General features: G+C 22.5%; 1 protein-coding gene across 2 annotated transcripts; it reads right to left on the bottom strand.

Moving 5' to 3' along the window:
- Positions 1 to 2,085: 2,085 nt before the first annotated feature.
- LOC122498755 (ornithine decarboxylase-like) lies at positions 2,086 to 20,662 on the bottom strand. 2 transcript variants are annotated; one of them, XM_043606659.1, is made up of 8 exons: positions 20,323 to 20,662; positions 9,004 to 9,178; positions 8,283 to 8,611; positions 7,853 to 8,026; positions 4,572 to 4,911; positions 4,064 to 4,278; positions 3,731 to 3,939; positions 2,086 to 3,521 (listed from the first exon to the last, which is right to left on the bottom strand). In XM_043606659.1, the coding sequence occupies exons 3-8, from the start codon at positions 8,544 to 8,546 to the stop codon at positions 3,308 to 3,310; spliced, it is 1,416 nt and encodes a 471-aa protein (XP_043462594.1). In that variant the 5' UTR covers positions 8,547 to 8,611; positions 9,004 to 9,178; positions 20,323 to 20,662; the 3' UTR covers positions 2,086 to 3,307. The 2 variants fall into 2 exon arrangements, with proteins under 2 accessions (XP_043462594.1, XP_043462596.1); XM_043606661.1 differs by lacking the exon at positions 20,323 to 20,662 and adding an exon at positions 11,394 to 11,669.
- Positions 20,663 to 21,073: the final 411 nt, after the last annotated feature.

Here is a 21,073-nt window from a genome sequence, read left to right as displayed (position 1 = left end):
AGATAAATGTATGAAATTTACAATTCTTGAAAAATTTTATCCTTTACTTTATTTATTCAAAAATAGCATATCCTTTAGCCCCTCTATTTAAAAGTGGCATATCATTTACTCTCTTTATTCAAAAATAGCATATTCTTTACTCCCTTTATTCAAAAATAGCATATCCTTTAGTCCCTCTATTTAAAAGTAGCATATCATTTACTCTCTTTATTCAAAAATAGCATATTCTTTACTACCTTTATTCAAAAATAGCATATCCTTTAGTCCCTTTATATAAAAATAGCATATTATTTATTCTCTTCATTAAAAAAAATTTGTAAATAATTGAATTCCTGTGAAATTGTTATTATTTATGAAAATAATTAAATGTTTTCGTACAATTTTATTAAAATTTTTTTTAAATAATAAAAAAAAATAAATTTTTAAATAAATAATAAGCAAACCGATTATTCTATTCATTTAAGTATTTTTTTTGGTTAAAAGATAATTATTACGATTAAAAATTATTTTTATGTCTGATCGTAAATAAAAAAAAACTACGTTCTATCGTCTGTTATTCGCTAAGATGTAGTATTTTTACTTATGTTGACAAAGAAGTTAAAAAAAACAAAAAAAATCTGATCTTTTATAAAAATTGTATTCCTGATTGTTTGAAATTAAAGTATGTGTTGTCGAGAACCGATTATTCTATTCATTTAAGTATTTTGTTGTGATAAAAAATAATTATTACGATTATAAATTATGTTTGTGTCTCATTGCAAATAAAAAAAAATACAAATAAAATAATTTTCATAAAAATATTTTGTTACATTCTACACTCAATTCTAATAATACACCATTAACATTTTGCCATTTTTTACCATTTTTACAATTCCATGCCTCTTTTTTGTCGTTTTTTTCTAATTTGAATTTGTAACTGACTTTTTGCTTTTAAATTAGTCAATTTTATTCGCGAACATTTTGTCCTTATTCTTGAATAAATTATAAATAAATAAGTTCGTTTATAAGTTAATTTACAAAAAAAAAAATTATAATTTATAATAATATTTTATTATAAATTTATTTTATTTATTATTGTACCTAAATTATTTTTAAAAAAATATTTGGATTTCTGTCACTTAACATTATTCCATAATATATAGAATTCCTCATTTATTCCTAGACGTAGTATATCAATTATTATAAAATCAATAAGTTGATTATAAATTCTATATCAATCAGTACATATAAGATTTACCCAAGATTCTCGATACACAATGCAAATACGAAAATGGGAGTATATTAAATACGTGTAAATTTTTATTGTATCTTATCGTACAATTTTCTGATAATAATGTTACTTCCCTGTCGTTATCTTTTTTAACCAGAAAATGACGACTCATCAGAACTAATCACAAATTCAATAGATTGTAACAATTCGCAAATATCGTAGCTTTATAATATATTTTCGACAATTTTTTTTTTCCTTATTTCTTATGACAATATAGTGCTCGTGACATTTTTTACATTTAACTGCATACTTAATAATAGTGTGAATAAATAAAAAAAATAATAATAAGAAGAAGAAGAAGAATAATAATTACGACGACGTGAGTCGTCTAAAATAATAATATTGATAAAAAATTTAGTAAAATTCTAATTAATGTAATGATCTTCATCTAAACTGAAAAATTGAGATTATACGGTTTAGATGAAGTTATCGATAGCTCTTTCCATTTATTTGCACTTTCTTCGAGTCGCATGATTGCGCCTTTCAAATTTAGATCACCAATTATTGCACAAACGGGGGAAAAAACTTTATCAGTTCTGCTTCTCGATTATAATCTTCGATGGTGATTTTCTTTGTTATCAAAATTTCCGATTTGATTACATAAATAAAATGTTAAACAGACTTGAAAACTTGGAAAGCTGAAATAATTTGCACAATCATTGAATCATCAAAATTGACTTTTAATTTATAATATCTATCGAATTAAAAAAATAGTTTCTAAATAAATTTAACTAAAAAAAATTTTATTTTATAATTTTTGATATAAATAACTTTTCACTTTTTAAGGTTTTCAAAAGAAAATTTTCTCTTTCTCGTACATTTTAAGATCAAATTTATTGATATAATGCAGTTCATTACACGAATATTACAATTAATAATTAACAGTAATAGCAGACATATATGTAATTATATATATTTATAATATGTATAAATATTTACAAAATATATATTTATATATATTTATACATAATTATTTTATTTTATTTTATTTATAATACAATCAAGGTAATAATTTAAAATTAACGACTAAAAATCTAATTATCTTTTTGTTTTACATATGACAGCTGCCTCAAAGCCTTAAGGGTTTCCTAGTACTTCTACAGAGTCGAACCATTTTTTGTACTAGAAATTTAGAAACATTACTATAGGTGCATTTCTTTTCTTTTTATCTCGAGCAAAAAACTTATATTTTTTCCTCCTATAATCATTTAAAATCAAGTACCATTGAAATATTTCTCGTATACTTTACAATCATGTTTCTTAAAAAAAAAATTAATCGAAAAAAACTTTCGTTAAAAATTAATCTTTTATATATAATTTTTCATTTTAAATAAATTTGTTAAAACAAATGTTATTAAATTACAAAGCCAATATTCTATTGTGCGATTAATATACATATTTCTATCTATTGGCATGCATTTTAAAAAATTCGTCAAATTTCTAACAAGATTCTTTTAACGATTAAATTTTTTATTTTCTTCACTTGTTTCTTTTTTTGATTTGTGTACTTTAACCCCCCCTCCCCCCGAAAAAATTATCTTCATTACTAATTACTAATTATTAATCGAAAAATTTTAAGTGAAAAAAATAAAAGGTCTTTCAAGACATCTGAAAATTATTACCAAAATTAAATAAAAACGTTTTTAAAATTTTTTTAATGCTTGACAATTTACTAAAAAGCCTGCTATTTATTTAAAATAAATTGAAAATTTGTTTTCCACAGTATTCTAAGATTTCGTGTATCTTCATATTTGAAAGATTTTTTTTTTTTTTTGAGAAAATAAAAGTTATCCTTTAAGGTATTTTTTGTAAAAATTTGATCTAAAATAAAATTCGAGACACATTTGGAGCAAAAAAAAAACATATAAATACGTCCTCTTTTTTAAATATAGGAAAATTTTATCATTCATTGGAATTTTATCTTTTGCTGCAATGAAGAATTTGAATCCATTAGAAATTGATTTTATATATAGTCAATAATAGAAATTAAAAGGAAAGAACAAAGTTGCTCGTCAAATCAAAAATATAGTCAAACTGCTATTTCAATGGATCAACTTCAACGTAATCATAAATGAAATTCGAAGAATTTGAAGAATCTATAAGTAGATTATTTGCTGAAATCTCTACTTTTGCATTTGTCCATGTTACCATGTCACTTCCTCCAATGTCGAGGCCATAATTCAGATTGTCTGGCACGTTACCCATTACAAAATGCTCCTCAGTTATTGGTGAATTATTCTTTAAACTACGCCTGAAAATTTTTATTGTTCATTAAAAAAAAAAAAAAACGTTGGTTCATTTAAAAAATCTATCGAAATTAATATCTCGATAATTAAATTAATTAAACTAAATTAATAAATTAATACTTTATTATTACAATGTTAGTATTAAGTCTGTTTTATTATTTAATATTAAATTTAATAATAAAACAGATTTAAAAGTAAATATATTTTAGTTTACCATATGTGGTTTTCAGCGATAATATGAACTTTCGGAACGGGAAATCCGTTGAAAGTTGAAGCCACTGGCAGAGTGTAAGCACCCATGTTTTCAAAAATAAACCAATCGCCAAGTTCCATTTCGTGAAGAAGAACATTTTCGACAACTTGATCCAAACCATCGCATGTCGGTCCCCAAATGCTTGACGGTATCATTTTTCCAGATCCATTCTGTGAAATGAAATATTGATGCATTAATATTTGGTAATATTTCCATTATACTAATATTTCCAATAATTATAGTAATATTTCCAATAAAATTAGATTTTATTGACTAGAGGGCGAACAAACGTACCTTCAGTGGCAATGGTTTTACGGTTTGATGATCATACAGCAAACAATTAAATGATCCATAAACACCGTCATTAATGTAGTACATATTGTGCGTAGTAACATTAGGACATGTTTTGTCTCCTCGAACTGAGCGTTTGCTGTGAATACTTACTGCGAGTGTAAATGCAGATGCCACGAAGAAACGTCCCGGTTCGGCGATAATTTTCACATCATCCGCTGTAAATTATTCAACATGCAAATCAATTCAATCCAGAGCGAAAAAAAAATAACTCCAAATATCATTAAATTATACTTGATTATGACTATTATATTATTAAAATATAATAGTCGGAAAACTGAAAATTGAAGAAACATAATAAAACATTGAAGTAATATAATAGTCTGAAAGCTGAGAATTGAAGAAAGTTAAAAAGTTTCTATAAAGAAATTAAAAAAAGAAATTAAAAAAAGAAATTAAAAAAGAAATTAAAAAAATAAACTAGAAAAAGAAATTAAAAAAAGAAACTTACTATTGAAGCATTCGTCTATTCCTTGATTAATAGTATCGGCCATCTTATCAATGCTGGTATTCTTGTCACCTGGATATCCACCGCCAATATCGAGTAAGTAGGGCTTAAAGCCAACTTCCTTTGCAAAATCAAAAAGATCTCGAGCCATTCGTATAGCACGCAAATAAACCGGTGGATCCTGACAACCAGAGCCAACGTGAAAACTAACCCCTACAACATCCAGACCCAATGTACGCGATGTACGAATAAGATTTGGTGCTTCAGTTGTAGCGTCGCAACCAAATTTAATGCCCAAAGGACACAGAGCAACCTCCGCATCGCAGCGAATACGAATCACGATCTAAATTCCAAAAGAAAATACAATTATAACAATTTTTTTTTTATGAACTCTACACTACAATTTGTATCTTAGCTTATAATTATAATAATTATAATAATATTAATAAATATAATAATAACAATTATTATAATAATAATAATTATAATAATAATAATAATTATAATAATTTTTTTTATTAACTCTTCACTACAATTTGTATCTTACAATTCTTATCTTAGCTTATAAAATTTTATAAAAGCTATAACTGAAAGTCGTATTTTTAAAAAGCATTGCACAATTTTTTTTATTAAATTATATTTACTGTAAAACGGGCTTAATTCGTACACCGTTTTATTTTCTTCAACTTAGCTTTAAATTAAATTTTTTTATCTCTATATTAAAAAATTAAAAATTTTTCCATGCTTTTAAAAATATCGAACTTTATTTTAGAATTTAAAAATCAGATAAATGGGTGAGCGAATTTATCCGCAAAATGAGCGAAATAACCCCGTGTTATGGTATTTATTGAGATTGCAAATCGAAGCAATAATTGAGATCGCAAATAGAGAATTTTCAAAAATAATCAAAATAATGAACTAAAAGATTGATTATCCTTTCGAAAGTAAATATTATTGTCATAAATATATATTAGTATCATAGGGCTCGAATCAGCGAAAGTATTTAAAAATACAGACTTTGAGGACCAAAAATGAAAAATTACAGACCAATTACTGACAAAAATATAAACAGTCCGAGTCAAATAAGAGAACATTTTACATAAATGTTTTATAATAATTAAAAATGGAGAATTTGTAAAATCATTATTTTATAAGAATATTGTACTTCTTCAAAATTATTTTCATCATTTCAATTCAATTATTATTTTCAAGAATTTTTAACTAAAATAAAATAAAAACTTTAAATAATATTAAAAAAAATTATTATCTAAAATTCGAGTTAAAATTTTAACTGAAATTCATTATTAAATCAATAATTTTTATTATAGAAAATTCTACTAGGATTCAATTATTTAAAAACAAAAATAAATAGTTTATTGAATAATTCAATGTTTCTTAAAATTCAATTCTCATAAAGAATTTTATTAACAAAAACTTCTGCAAAATTAAATCAATTATTTTAAATACAATTTTAAGTAAATTCTTCGAAAAATGTAAATATTTGTAAATATTCAATTTAACGAAATTTCGATTATTAGATACTTCTTCAATTAAATATATATTAGAAAATAAAAAATTTTAATAATTTCAACAAAAATTAAATTAATCTTTTTCAAAAAAAAGAATTCTACAGAATTATTAGTTAAAAGTATAAAAAATTCAAATTTTCAAAGATTTTAATTTAAAACCTCAATTATTTAAATACAAAAATAAAATAATAATTTATTGAATAATTCAATGTTTCTTAAAATTTAATTTTCATTAAGAATTTTATCAACAAATTTTTAAATAATTGAATTTATTTGATGAATTTTATTAAAATTTTTAAGAATAATTTCATTTTTCGAAAAATTTAATAAAAATTGTATTAAAAATAATTGAAATTCTGCCAAGAATTTTATTAAAATTTTTAAAAATAATTTCATTTTTCCAAATTTTGACGAGAATTTTTGTAAATTTTTGAACATAATTGGATTTTTGCGAAGAATTATATTACTTTTGAAAATAATTGAATTCTTGAGACGAATTTTATTCAAATTTCTTTTTATATAATTAAATTCTTTTGTGAAATTTTATTGAAATAAGTAGACATTGAAAAATAATTGAATTTTGACAAATTTTTTAAATTAATTAAATTTCTACGAAGAATTTTATTAAAATTATTTTGAAAAAAATTGAATTATTACAAAGAATTTCATTAAAAAACTACTATAATTTAATTATTTAAATACAAAAATAAATAATTTATTGAATAATTCAATGTTTCTTAAAATTCAATTCTCGTAAAGAATTTTATCACCAAATTTTTATATAATTAAATTCTTTTGACGAATTTTAATAAAAATTTTAAGAATAATTACATTTTTCGAGGAATTTGATTAAAATTTTTTTAAAAATAATTGAAATTCTACAATGAGTTTTATTATTTATCAAATTAATTGAGTTCCTCAAAAGAATTTTATTATGTACGAAAGTAATTGAATCCCTGTAAAAATTTTATTTTATTTATGAAAATATTTGAATTATTGCGAAGAAATTTATAAATAATTTGTATATAATTGAATTTCTGTGAAATTTTTATTATTTTATAAAAATAATTAAATGTTTGCGTAGAATTTTTTAAAAATTTTTTTTAAAATATTTAAATTCTTTTGGAAAATTTTATTAAAATAGTAGATATTGAAAAGAGTTGAGAAAATATTTTAAGAATTTTGAAAGGATTGAAATTTTGACAAGAATTTTATTAAAATTTTTAAAAATAATTGAATTTCGGAGAAGAATCTTATTGATTCTAAAAATAATTGAAATTTTAACGAGAATTTTTTTTTAATTTTTGAACAAAATTAAAGTTGTGTAAAGAATTTTATTACTTTTAAAAATAATTGAATTTCTACAATCATTTGTAATTTCTCTAAAATTATCCAAAAATTATATCGTACAATTTACAAACTTTTCGTCCTTTTTAAATCAAATTACGTACTTTACGGACCTTTTTTTAAAAAAAACTGACTTTTACTGACTTGAAGCAAATTTACGGACCTAGTTTGAGCCCTGGATCATTAAAATGATATTTTCTTTCTATTTACTATACAAATTTTACTTCGTTTGTATTACAAATTTTACAATTAGTCAAGTCTGTTGTAAAATTAATGAATTTTCCAATTATCCTTCATTTATAACTATACAATGTAAGATGATTTTAAAGTATGATAAATAACTGTAAATAAAACTCAAATGTTTAATATGGTAAAAGATACTCTCTGCATAATTGTATAATAATTTACCTTAGCTGTAGGATGAAGATATTTGATCTTGTGTAATTCACTTTCATTATCGACAGTCATAATATCGACACCAACTGAAGAAGAGTAACGGAGATGTGAAGCCGGTTTTGCAGGATTAGCGAAAATTATTTTAGATGGACTTACACCCATATTAAGTACTTTGTTTATTTCAGCCTAAAAAAAAGAACAAATTTAAATTTTATTATTTGCAATTATTTTAAGGCTACTGTCATAATTCAATATATACAAATATATTAGGAAGAGATCCCCCCCCCCCAAAAAAAAGGTGGACGACTCCTTAAGTATTTTATTATCAAAAAGAAAAAAAATTTCTAACAGTTGGAAGTGTCTAAAATCATTTAAAAATCAAATCATTATATAAAAAAATTTATTAAAAAATAAATAAATTGGGGAAGAAAGAGAAACGTACTTTAGAGGCACAATCGAAGCCAGTGCCGAGGGCAGCGAGAACTTCTAAAACAGTGATATTATCGTTACACTTGACAGCATAATAGGGTTCGACACGAGGCAATTTTTCCTTCCAGATTTGATGTTTGCGAACAATGTCGCCAACGTCGAAAATGTAGAAAGCTTCTTCCTGAACGCCACTGTTGGCGATTCTCTTGATGACGCTCAATACATTTGAGGAATTGTCCAGCACATGAATGCGCTCATCTAAATTTGTTACCTTCATGATGATAAAAACGCTTTTGAGGATTCCTTACTTAAAATAAAACTCTATAGAAGCTAGTCAGCAATCTGCAAATACAACAAAAATATAGTTACAATATGCGTGGAATGTTAAAAAAATATTACCTTCTTACCCCAATATTAATACTATTGGGGTAATATGGTAATATTTTTGTTACAATATTACCCCACCAGGGGTCCAAATAGACGATTTTAAATTTTACTATTTTACTTTTCATGAGCCACACGAATTAAGAGTTAAACAAGGCAAAGGGTTAAACAAGTATTTTTAAAAATAAAAACGAAAAGCTCAATAGAGTAAAATAAAAATCGAAAAAAACCTTAAATTTTAGAGTAGAAAGAAATGAAGAACAAAAGAAAAGAAAAGGAACAAAAGGAATTGAAAAATTAATGAAAAATGAACTGTTTGGAAAATAATTTTTTAAAAAAACAATACTTACGAGGCAGCTGTCAATGAGAATTGTGAAAGTCGTGGGGAGGCGAGCTAAAGCAAAGAATAAGTTGGGGGTGCTAGCAAAGCCAAGGAGGCTCTGCGTCCAAAGACAACTTCCAGTTGTCGCTATTAACCAAAGATCCTACAACAGACTGGCCTACCAGCCTATCGCAGATAGAACCCTGCAATTATTTAAAAAAATTCACAATTATAGCAAAAAATAATTCCCCATGGTTTATAATTTATTCTCATCCAAATTATCATAATTCAATACAATGAAAACGTCATTCGCGAAAAGAAAAAACTTGAAGGAAAAATACAATTTTTTTTCTTTTTAATTAAACCCAATTCTCAAGACCTGTTAATTTCTTGTGTGTCTTATCAATTTGTATTACATTTGCACTGATAATGTTGAGTGCAGACAGCCTGGTGCCAATGCAAGTGAATTAATAATCTCTTGACTAACAAACTAAATTGCATTGCGGTAATAAATGGAAATTAGTAAAGTCATCATCTCTAAAAGTACAAGCAAATAAAGCAATGTGACATTTTTTTGTAAATGATGAAATTTAATTTGTTTATTTAATAAAATAAATAAAATAAATAAAATAAATAAAATAAATAAAATAAATAAAATAAATAAAATAAATAAAATAAATAAAATAAAATAAATAAAATAAATAAAATAAATAAAATAAATAAAATAAATAAAATAAATAAAATAAATAAATAATAAATAATAATAAATAAATAAATAAATAAAATAAATTTTATTTTATTTTTATTTTGTTAATAATATTAGTAACACTAATACTAAGTAACACTACCTAACACTGATTAACACTAAACTAACACTAACGCTAAATAGACGCTAAACTAATACTAACTAACACTAAACAAAAACTGACTAACACTAACTAACAGTAAACAGACACTAAACTGTTCTATTACACTTATTTACGAATTTTTATAATTGTAAAATTATTTAAAAACATCAATAAATTATTTGTTAAATAAATATTTAATCATTATTATTATTATTATTCCATAGGAATTAAGATGTTAAAAAAATTTTAAATTCAAACCTTTATGAAATTCAGCAACTTATAATAATTTAAATTTCCATAAAATTTTTCAACAAAAAATTAAATTATTTACAAAAATTTTAATAAAATCCTTCGCGAGAATTCAATTATTTTTACAAGTAATAAAAAATTTCACATGAATTCAATTATTTATAAAAATGTAATAAAATTCGTTTTAAGAATTGAATTATTTTCATAAATAATTATAGGATTTCAATTCTTTTGACGAATTTTAATAAAATTTTTAAGAATAATTATACATTTTCCTAGAAATTCAATTTAAATTATTTTAAAAATAATTGAAATTCTGCTATGAGTTTTATTATTCATGAAAATAATTAAATCTCTGGTAAATACTTATATTACTTATGCAAGAAATTTAATTATTGTGAAAAAATTTATAAAAAAAATTTGTAAATAATAGAATTCCTGTGAAATTTTCATTATTTATGAAAATAATTTTATGTTTACTTAGAATTTTATCAACATTTTTTTTTTTTTTTAAATAATTAAATTCTTTTGAAAAATTTTATTAAAATAGTAGATATTGAAAATCACTGAATTGAAGAAAATCTTTGTAAATAATTGAAATTTTTCCAAGAATTTTTTATTAAAATTTTTGAAAATAATTAAATTTCGGAAAAGAATTTTATTATTTCTAAAGATAATTGAAATTTTGACGAGGATTTTTTTTTTTTAATTTTTTATCATAATTGAATTTCTGCATAGAATTTTATAAAATTTTGAAAATAATTAAATAAGTCATTATTAATTATTTGGTTAGTAAAATATCAATATTTTAATCAGTGACTCACGTTTTACTATCACAATCCAGTTATTTTTAAAGAATTAAAATTTACAGAGAAAGACGTCAAGAAATTTTCTTTAATTCAAATATCCGATTACTTGTCTATTATCAATTAAATTGTATTTTAATCAAATAAATTGTTTTTGAAACAATAATTTCAGTATTTGAAGTAAATACCAGTTAATTGACTCAAATAAAAATTATTTGATTCAAATAAATAAATTTAATTTCTAATAGTAGTGAACTAATTTTTTTTTAAATTAATAATTTCGTAAAATATAGATAGTTTTTTTTTAAATTCGAATTTAATTATGAAAAATCAGTACAAAGTTTAATTCACGAAATAAAACGAATTAGAATCTGTATTAGACTCAAATTCGTTTTATTTCGGGAATTTTTTATTATTCGTTTTTTTTTATATAAAAAACAGAAAATCTCCTTTTTTCAAATTAATTTCAAAAAATTAATTTTCAATCAATGATTAAATCACGAAAAATAATGTACCTTATTAATGGACGGAATTCTCGTGCTGTCTTTATCACTCATACAAATGCAACACTATCAGAAACACTTTTTCCGCTTTGGGAAAATTTTTGACAAATAATAATTATTCTTTTAACTCTTTATAAGAAAAATTATAATTTTTTTTAAATTAAAAAGCAAAAAAAAAACACAAAATACTTTTTTTTTGAAAAAAAAGAACACCGAAATAAAAATGAGGAAAAAAAATAAAGAAACTCGGTATTTTATAATCAAGAGAGGTCTTGATTCTCGCGAAGATTGCTCGCTTCTGCTTTCGAGTAACTATTTAAGGCACTATTTATATGAGAGTGATAAGTATTATCAGTCGACTTTCTTTCGCCCCGAAGTCTATACTTTGCTGAACGAGTCTTATCTAGTGAACCGAAGGAGTAGGTATTCTGATATTTTGCCCCTTACGCTGATTTTTATACACTTGTATAAATCTATTAACAATCTCATGACAATATTATCTTTACCCCCAGCAAATGATAAAGCAATACTCTTGTCATTTTTATTGTTTATTTTTATCGACAATACAAAAGCGCAAAAAAACAAATTGTATTACAATTTTACATATTAAATATAAAAGAAACAAATTTTACCCTCTTTTTTGTTTTCAAAAATATTTTTAAAAAAATAAACTGAAATACCTCCGAAATTTACTTGTTTTAATAAATTTTATTATTTTTGAATTTTTAAAAATGGAATTTTATTTTTTTAGTCTTAGTTTTACTAATACTTACTAACTAACCTATCTACTTAGTTTCTTTCTTTCTTACTGACTTACTTACTTACTTAAAACTATAAAATAAAAAAAATTAAGGAATAAAAATAAAAAATCAAGTTTGAAGCAAAAATTACCAATTTTCTAACACGGAAAACTGTTTTATTTTACAAAAAAAAAAAAAAATTCGCACGAGCGTCATTTGTTGATTGTGATAGCTGACAATTTTTTTTTTAAACTAAAGCATCGAATCTGATTGGTTTGATATAATCCTGGCATTCTTTAACCTACGGTTCTAGCCTTATCCGACGAAACCAGTTTAGTCGCAAAAATGAGAAAATCATTTTAGTGGAAAAGAACAGTGAGAAGATATGAAAAACAAATGACGACGCGCGAAATGTCAACAATAGAATTAAGAAAGCGGAACTGTTCCTTGAGGAAATTCCAACTTTTTATATATATATGATTGTTCTATTTCATTATTACTTTTTGCTGATGCATCTTTGATGTTTACTTTTTTTTTTCTTTAATCAGAACACGAGGCATATTTGTACCTATTCGATGATAAAAAAAATTCATTAAAAAAATTTTTTTTTCAAATCATTGTTACTATTTTATAGCTAATGTAAATTTTGTAAAATAATTCCAACTCTGTAAAATTTATAAAAATACTAAAATTTCAATTCTGGACAATTTGAAAAATAAAGTTAAAATTTCAATTCTGTATAATTTATTAAAAAAAAAATTCAATTCTATTCGAAATTAAATAATAAAAAGGGAAAATTGATTTAAAGGAAAAAGTTCTTATTTTCCTTAAAGTGTCGTTTCAAATTTTCACATAAATAGGAAAATTTTCTTCTAAATTAACAAAAAATGAGACAAAAAATCCGAACAAAAATTGTAGTCGAATTTCAATTTCGTATTTTTTGAACTAAAAAAGCAAATTAAATTTTAAATTCATGTTAGTGAAGCCAAAAAACTTCATTTTCAACATTTTGTAACTAAATGCAAATTTAAGTCAAAAAATGTTTTCAAAAATTAAATTCCTCACGGTTCGATTAAAACAAATTTTAAATTTAATCTATTTATTCTTTTAATTTAACAATTTTTCCCTCATTTTGAAAAATGAAACCATTTTATATCAAAAATTAAATAAGAATTGAATCTAATTTCGAAACAAAAAAAGAATATTCAAACATAATTGTTTATTGACTTTTGAAAATGGAAAAAGAATTGAATCTAATTTAAATATTTTAAACAAAAAAGTTTTAAAAAATGGTTCATTATAACTTATTTTTAAGAATTAAATAAGAATTGAAATAAAAGAAAATTGAAAAAAAATTTCGTTTATTTATTTTTAAGAACTGAATAAGAATTGATCCTAAAATTTAAAAATTTGAAAGAAAAAACGATTGAAAAAATTTTTTATTATTTATTTCCGAGAATTGAATAAGAATTGAATTTAATATTAATTTTTGAAACAAACGAAGAAGATTTGAAAAATAATGTCCTTCACTTATTTTTGAGAATTGAATAAGAATCGAATCTAATTTAATATTTTGATGCAAATAAAAAGATTGAGAAAATTACTATTATTTATTTTCAAAAATTCAATAAGAATTGAATCCAATCTAATAATTTAAAAAAAAACAAGATTAAAAAAAATGGTTTATTATTTATTTTCGAGAATTTAATAAGAATTAAATCTAATTTAACAATTTAAAACAAAAAAAAGTAATGAAAAAAATGTCTATTATTTATTTTCAAGAATTAAATAAGAATTGAATTTAATTAAAAATTTTGAAACAAAAAGAAGAAGATTAAAACATAATTTCGTTTATTTATTTTCGAGAATTGAATATGAATTATTGAATTTAATGTAAAACTATAGTGTAACATTTTGAAACAAAAGAAGAATGAAAAAAAATTCTGTTTTCGAAAAAACTATTTTTCTTTCAATTAAACAAAAACAATTTAATCTTATTGATTGCTATTTTATTCGGAAATTAAATTTTTTTGTTACACTGTCGAATTCTTAAAGAAATAATTACAATGAAATCAATCTTTTGTTCTTTGAGCGGTGCCTCTTTTTCCATTGGAAGTTTCCATTTATTGATACAACATTTTACACTATAGCTTATAATTATATTGTTCTCTTCGTTCGCAATTGTACACGTAATTTATAATTTCTTAAAAAAATGACAAAGTTATACGGATACAATTATGTTGTAAACTGATATAATTATATTATATTTTTAAAAAAGAAGAAAAACAATTTTATTTTTGATTTGAAAAAAAAAATCTTTTTTTTCCTTTTATTATAGTTTATCCTATTATTATCGAAAAACGTGAAATAATTCTATATAAATATTTATTAAAAATTAAAACACCGCATTAACATTTATTCTCATTAATCATTAAATTCGTAAATCATGTTAAAACTCCTAATTTACAGTATTTATTCAATTAGTAAATTAATTATTCATTCAAGTACTGTTTAAAGATTTTTAATGTTTTATTTGAAATTCTACAAGTTTTTCTTATAATGTCAAGCGAATAATCTTGCTCCTCTGACGTAAAGAGAGAGAAAAAAAAATTGAAATATATTCATTTTGATAATTTTTTTTTTTTCAAATGACATTTTTCTCGATTCCTCTACATAAATTGTTTCTATTTATTATTTCGTTTTACGCGGGCATAAATTTTTTTTAAATATTAAATTCAAATTTATTCTAAAATATTAGTGAACTTATCAAACAATTTATTCTTACGTTTTTAATATACAATGTTAGTGTTTTCAATTTTTTATACAAGTTATTAGAGAAAATAAATAATTTAAAAAATTTAGGTATTTTTTTATTTCATAAAAGCGCGAAATTCAAATTTTAATTGACTCGAAATTTATTTCCTTATTTTACATTTAGTTAAAATCTTCTTAAAACATTAAATTTGAAGGTCATTTAAATTTGAATTTGAATTCTAATTTCGCGCCTTTTTGACTAACTGTCCGATAGATGGCCAGAATGTTCTTCGCTCGCAGAGGAAAATTAATAAAATGAATTATTTATTTTATAAATTAGATTAGATACTAATTTTATTAATTCTTTTCGTTCCATATTGAGTTCAATGAAATGAAACGAAAAAAATTATCTTTTCCTCTTACATAATACAAAAAGCAGAAAATCATAAATTTAAAAAGACTTGAAACAAACCATTTGTTATGTATTACAATTTCAATATTCAAACTTAATTTTTTTTTTTACATTCATTCAACAAAACGTGCTTGATTATCGTTTTCCTGTAGAGAGAAAAAAAATAACACAAAATATTTTCATTTCTTTTACGCACTGCCGTTGTTATAGTACTCTTAATTAATAATGCCATCGAGATAAAAATTTTCAACTATAAAATTCCACGTATATGAAAAAAATATGTAAATTTCTACGAAATTTTGAAACAATAAAAATAATTTACGTCAGATTTATTCCTTGTAAATATTAAAGAACCAACAGTTGCCAGTTTAAAGTGGAATTTCTGGTCTCTTGTCGAGATATCGTTATTAAAGCATTTATGAAAAACTGAAGCATCGTCTGATGTGAAAACATCATTTCATTCGACGAGTTTTCAAATTATTTCGAAATGAAATATGATTTTAAGAATTTTTCTCTATCTCTTCCTCTTTGATTTGAGATATTTTAATCCTTTTAATATTAAATAGGTCATATTTTATCGACATTAACGTCGAACGTGAAAATACAAGTGGCGCTTGGATTTTGCACTGCAATACGCGATTTTTCATGTTATCATTAAAAAAAATTTCTTTTTATAAATTTTTATAAAAGTTTTAACAAAAAAAAAAATAAAAATGTTCTTTGATGTATTATTTTTTAATTTTTCATAATTCCAAAAAAACTATACTCCTCGTTTTTTGTTTAAATTTGTTTAAATTTTCATTTATTAAAATCTTTTTTTTATTTTTTTCATTTTAATCAACAAAAATTAGCATTGCAGTCAAAAATAATTTTACATAAACTTAAAAAGTTTAGAAAGCAATAAATATGTTAATAAATGAATATTTCAGAACAAAAGTATCAGGTTATGTGACAAATTTAAAAAAAAAATACACACACAATAAGTTAAACTGAACTTTAAAAATTTATTTAAGAATTTATCATAAACAAATAAAAAATCACTTTCAAAAAATAAATCCAATTGATTCCATAAATTTTTTTTTTGGAAATTTTAACCCTTCCCCCCCTCGAACCCTCGTAAGAAAAGCGCCATCTTTCTATTGACTGTAAGAAATAGCTCAACACCCCCCTCCACCCCTTCAAAATCTTACGTAATTTGAGGACGACCCCTAAGTAATAATATTTTTGTTTCTCTTCAAACAATTTAAAAAATTGGTTTAACTTAATTTTTTTTAATTAAAAAATATTTTTTTTAAATTTGCTTATAAAAGCTGTAAAAAATGTATAAAAATATAAATAGCTATAAAATTGAAAAAAGCCTTTATTTAACAAAAAAAAATCTTATTGCGACAATCAATTTTACGGAAAAATTTACGTAGATAACGTGCGTGATTTATTCCTTTATAAACGGCAATTTATTGATAATATATTATAAACAATTATCCTGTAATCATGGACTGAGGAAAAAAATGGACATTGTTTGTAAATTTTTTTTTCTTTTTTTTATTAACTAATTGCCCATCAGAAATATTTTTTATACACATTCTTATTTTAGTAATTTTAACCATAAAACCGAAAACAATTTAGAAAAAAAATTTGTTTGTTTTATAAAATATATCCTATAAAAAATAGTTTTTTTAAAAAAATTTTTAACCCCCACGAATCTGTTTTTCCTATATGAAATAATTCATTTCAATTAATTAATTTTAATTGAACTTAATTTTTCTATGAAACAATTTTTTCGAATATTTGAAAAATTTTTTTATTTTTAACTAAATTGTTTAAATAATTTATAAATTTAAAATTAACTATTTTAATAATTATTAAAAATTATTAATAATTATTTTGAAGTTATTAAATTAATGATATTAAATAAAATTAATTATTAATAAAATAATATTATGACCTCGGGAAAATGTACAAAAAAATAAATTTTATTAATAATTTACTACCTAAATGTTTAATAATTTAAATAATAATTTATTAATTTACTATATTTCGTTAGTAAAAAATAATAATTTTAGTAATTGGGGGTTGTCGACTTATTTAAAGTAAAAAACGTAAAAAGGTAGCAATTTGAGTGACCCTTATTATTATTATTATTATTATTTTTCTTTTTAAATAAATAGTTAATAATAATAAAAGACATATTAGCTTCAAAAATCACTCTTAGAATAAGTTATTTTTAAATTTAGTTTATTTTATTAAAAACTATTTAAAAATGTTTGTCTTTAATTTAAAAAAAAAAAATTATTTTCAAAACTGTTACATAACAATTTTTTACTTCTACTAAAGTGTATGAATATAAAACTCATTTGTAATGAAAAGATTTTTTTTAAATAACAAATTGGAACTATTTACACATTCCTGGAAATATTTTTCATTTATAATTTACTCGACAAGTTTTAATGAAACCATTTTTTTAGAATATAATTTTATAAATCATTCTAGTATAGGAATTTTTTTCAAGACATATTTATTTTTCTTTTTCATTAATTTTTTTATTTACTTTTTAATTAATTTAGTTTTTACTTATTCTGATTGTTTCTCTACTAAATTTAATTTATAAAATTATTATTATTTAAATAAAAATAAAACATTAATAGAATTATTATTATTATTATTATTTTGATTTTTTTTATTATTTATTTAAATATTTATTTAAAATTTATGTTAATAAATAATATTATAATTATTTTATTTTTCCTACTCCTGTCATTGTTTCTCAGAAGTAAAAATGATTAACAATTTTTTTTTGGAGAAAATAAATTATCCCTATTATTTTAGAAATTTCAATTTTGAGCTGAGGGGAAATTAAATGCAAAATTAGTGACATCTGGAGAGCATTTGATCCGGAAATAAAGTTCCAATCCGGTCAATCAAATGGAAATCGATTAATATTGTCGTCGAGCTTTAAAAGCTCTCGAGATATGGGAAAACAATTAACTTCTTGTGTTATCGAAATTAAATTAGAAAATTAAATTTGTTATATAACGAATCTTATTGAGTTTAAATATTCAAAATCTAGCTAATAATATTTTATTCCCTATTCACAAATTTAATAATTTTCAATTCTTTCTACGATTTTCAATAAAATTTTTAAAAATAATTACATTTTCCAAGAAATTCGATTAAAATTGTTTTAAAAATAATTGCGAAGAAATTTATAAATAATTGAATTCCTGTGAAATTTTTATTATTTTATGAAAATAATTAAATTCTGCGTAGAATTTCATTAAAATTTTACGGACTTGAAGCAAATTTACGGACCTTTACGTAATTTACGGACTGTACTTCTATATATTCTTTCTACATTTGTTAATTATCAAAAATTCTTTAAATAACAGTAACATTAAATTTCTATTAAAGTCTGTTCAGTCATCTGCTTTCCTTTAGATATCTGTTCTTGAGGAATCTGTTTGATAAAAAAAAAAGATCTATGTTTTGTGAAAGTTGTTCACATACGATCCAAAGTATAGATTATTATCTCAGCTTTCAATAATAAAACATGACAAGCGTTGGTCATGTGCCTTATCAATTAAACATTGTTCAAACGAACACCCACATTTATTGTTAGAAAAACACAAAAAATTAAAAACAAAAAATCAAGTCCGAATATTCCAAGAAACTTTGCAATATTTTGCAATCTTACATCTCAAATTCAACAATCCTTCCATCCACCCTTAATCCTAATAATCGAAATATCAAAAAAAAAAAATTTGAGGATACAAAATACTGTCCTTTAAGTGAATATCAGATAAGTGGAAATATTCACAAGGTATTTATGATAAGAAACAATTCCAAGACGCATGAATGAAATGATTAAGATAATCATGAGAGTGTTCCAGATTTGTCAAGTGGCTGCGATCAATTTTTAATTAAAACACATACTAACAATTTTCATCCCAATTTTTTAATTAAATTGTATCTCTTTAGTTCATAGTCTTATAGAATTGTGCGGTGAATTAAACATTATTTCAAATTGAATATTATTAATATTTTATCTACAAAATTTAAATTAACCATATATATGTATTTAAGGAAGTAATATTCTTGATGAGTCATGAATTTTTAATAAAACTCAACTAACAAAATATGATGCAATATTTAATTGATAATAATTTAAAAATTTATCATTAAACTTCTTTATAATATAACATTACAGTTTGACCCATTATATTTTAATCTCACATTGCTTTGTTGAATGTTTCAAATTTGTAATTCAAGAACTAATGAGAACATTATTATCAAATTTATCAAAGTGCAATTTGGTGTAAAAATATAAAGTTAAATTTCTTTTAATATACCAAATATAAAAATTCTCGTTAAGTTTTTTTTTAATTTTTAAATATTTTCAGTCCGCCATTTTGAATTTTGCAAATGAACATGTTTCAAAATTCACTTCTGAGAATTGAAACTAATTGACTATGTAATTGAAAAGATATGAGTTTAAATTTAAAATCAAACTTAACGATTGAAAAGAAACAGTTTATTACTGAAATAAAATTTACTCATCGAAAAAGTAAATATTTTATTTCTTTGAAATTGTATTTATATCAACAATCAATAATAATAGTAAATGTTTAGAATCATTAGAGTCAAACTATCACAATAGTTAACGCTTATCACCTTTCGATATTTTGTTTCTTTTATACCTAATTTCCTCTATAGAAAATTATACATTAAAGTTAGTATTTAGAATGACTTCCTTTTTAAAATAACTTTGGAATATACGTATATTATCCAGTTTTCTAGAAAAAAATAGCCTTGAGAACAAGAAAATACGAATAACGTTTTCAAATGATTGAAAAATCATTAAATTAATGCAATGATTGCGGCAAATTAAAATTTAATCCACAAGATAATTTTATTCAACGATTTACATACTTTAAACCACATGTACAAAAAAAAGGTATAAATATAATATTACTAGCCTAACATAATGACCATTCATATAAAGTTAGAAAAAAAAATAATTATTTACAATTTCACTTACCTTATCAAATAATTGCCACCCTGCGGGCAGGAACTCGGTTATTGGCGGAATGATGGAAGTTTTCGGTGACTGGATCACAAAAATCAGTCAAATTAAATATTGGGTTGACTGATTCTTTTTTTTGCACAAGTTGAATATACACAAATCTCTCGAAAATATTATACAAAAATGACTAGATAGAAACATTCGAAATGCTCGCTAAACGATGTCAATTTCACGTTTTCATTGAGGACCAGCCACTTTTGAAAACATTATTTGACAATCGTAGCGCAATAGAACTTAAATATGAATGTTCCCCAAAAATATTCACACCACGATATTAATCGGGCTCCAAAAAATTTTTACCACCACCAAGGGAGCATATGCTCTTCCCAAAAGGGATTTCATTGCTAAAGATTTTATTAGAAAATTCTAAGCCAATAGGAAGAATGGTTCATTTAAATGTAGCCAATGAAATAACTCGAATTTCTTATGATAAGCACCAATCAACGATGAGAAATCTTAACTCTAGAGTTGGGTATGTATACGAATTTGATACGAATATAAAAACAGGGGTCAATCTGGACAAGTAACCAAACATACGTAACTTATGTATTCTTACGTCTTTACATTCTTCAAATATTATAATATTTAAAATTTTTAATAATAATGATATTGTTGTCTGATTTTTAAATTTTAAATTTTTCCCGATTGATTATTTATGAAATACTTAAAGTGATACATAACATTATTATTATTATTAGATATACAT

The sequence above is a fragment of the Leptopilina heterotoma genome, unplaced genomic scaffold (genome assembly GCF_015476425.1).
Source record: "Leptopilina heterotoma isolate Lh14 unplaced genomic scaffold, ASM1547642v1 Lhet_159, whole genome shotgun sequence".
In the NCBI taxonomy this organism is placed as follows: domain Eukaryota; kingdom Metazoa; phylum Arthropoda; class Insecta; order Hymenoptera; family Figitidae; genus Leptopilina; species Leptopilina heterotoma.
Note: the sequence above shows the minus strand (reverse complement) of the source record. Positions and strands in the feature narration are given on the sequence as shown.

What these genes read in the sequence shown, in the direction of transcription:
- LOC122498755 (XM_043606659.1), bottom strand. Translation starts at nt 8,546, where the DNA reads ATGAAGGTAACAAATTTAGATGAGCGCATTCATGTGCTGGACAATTCC. An exon ending in TAAAACCATTGCCACTGAAG is followed by an intron (nt 3,940 to 4,063) that starts GTACGTTTGTTC and finishes TTCATTTCACAG; the next exon opens with AATGGATCTGGAAAAATGAT. An exon ending in ATCGCTGAAAACCACATATG is followed by an intron (nt 3,522 to 3,730) that starts GTAAACTAAAAT and finishes AAAAATTTTCAG; the next exon opens with GCGTAGTTTAAAGAATAATT.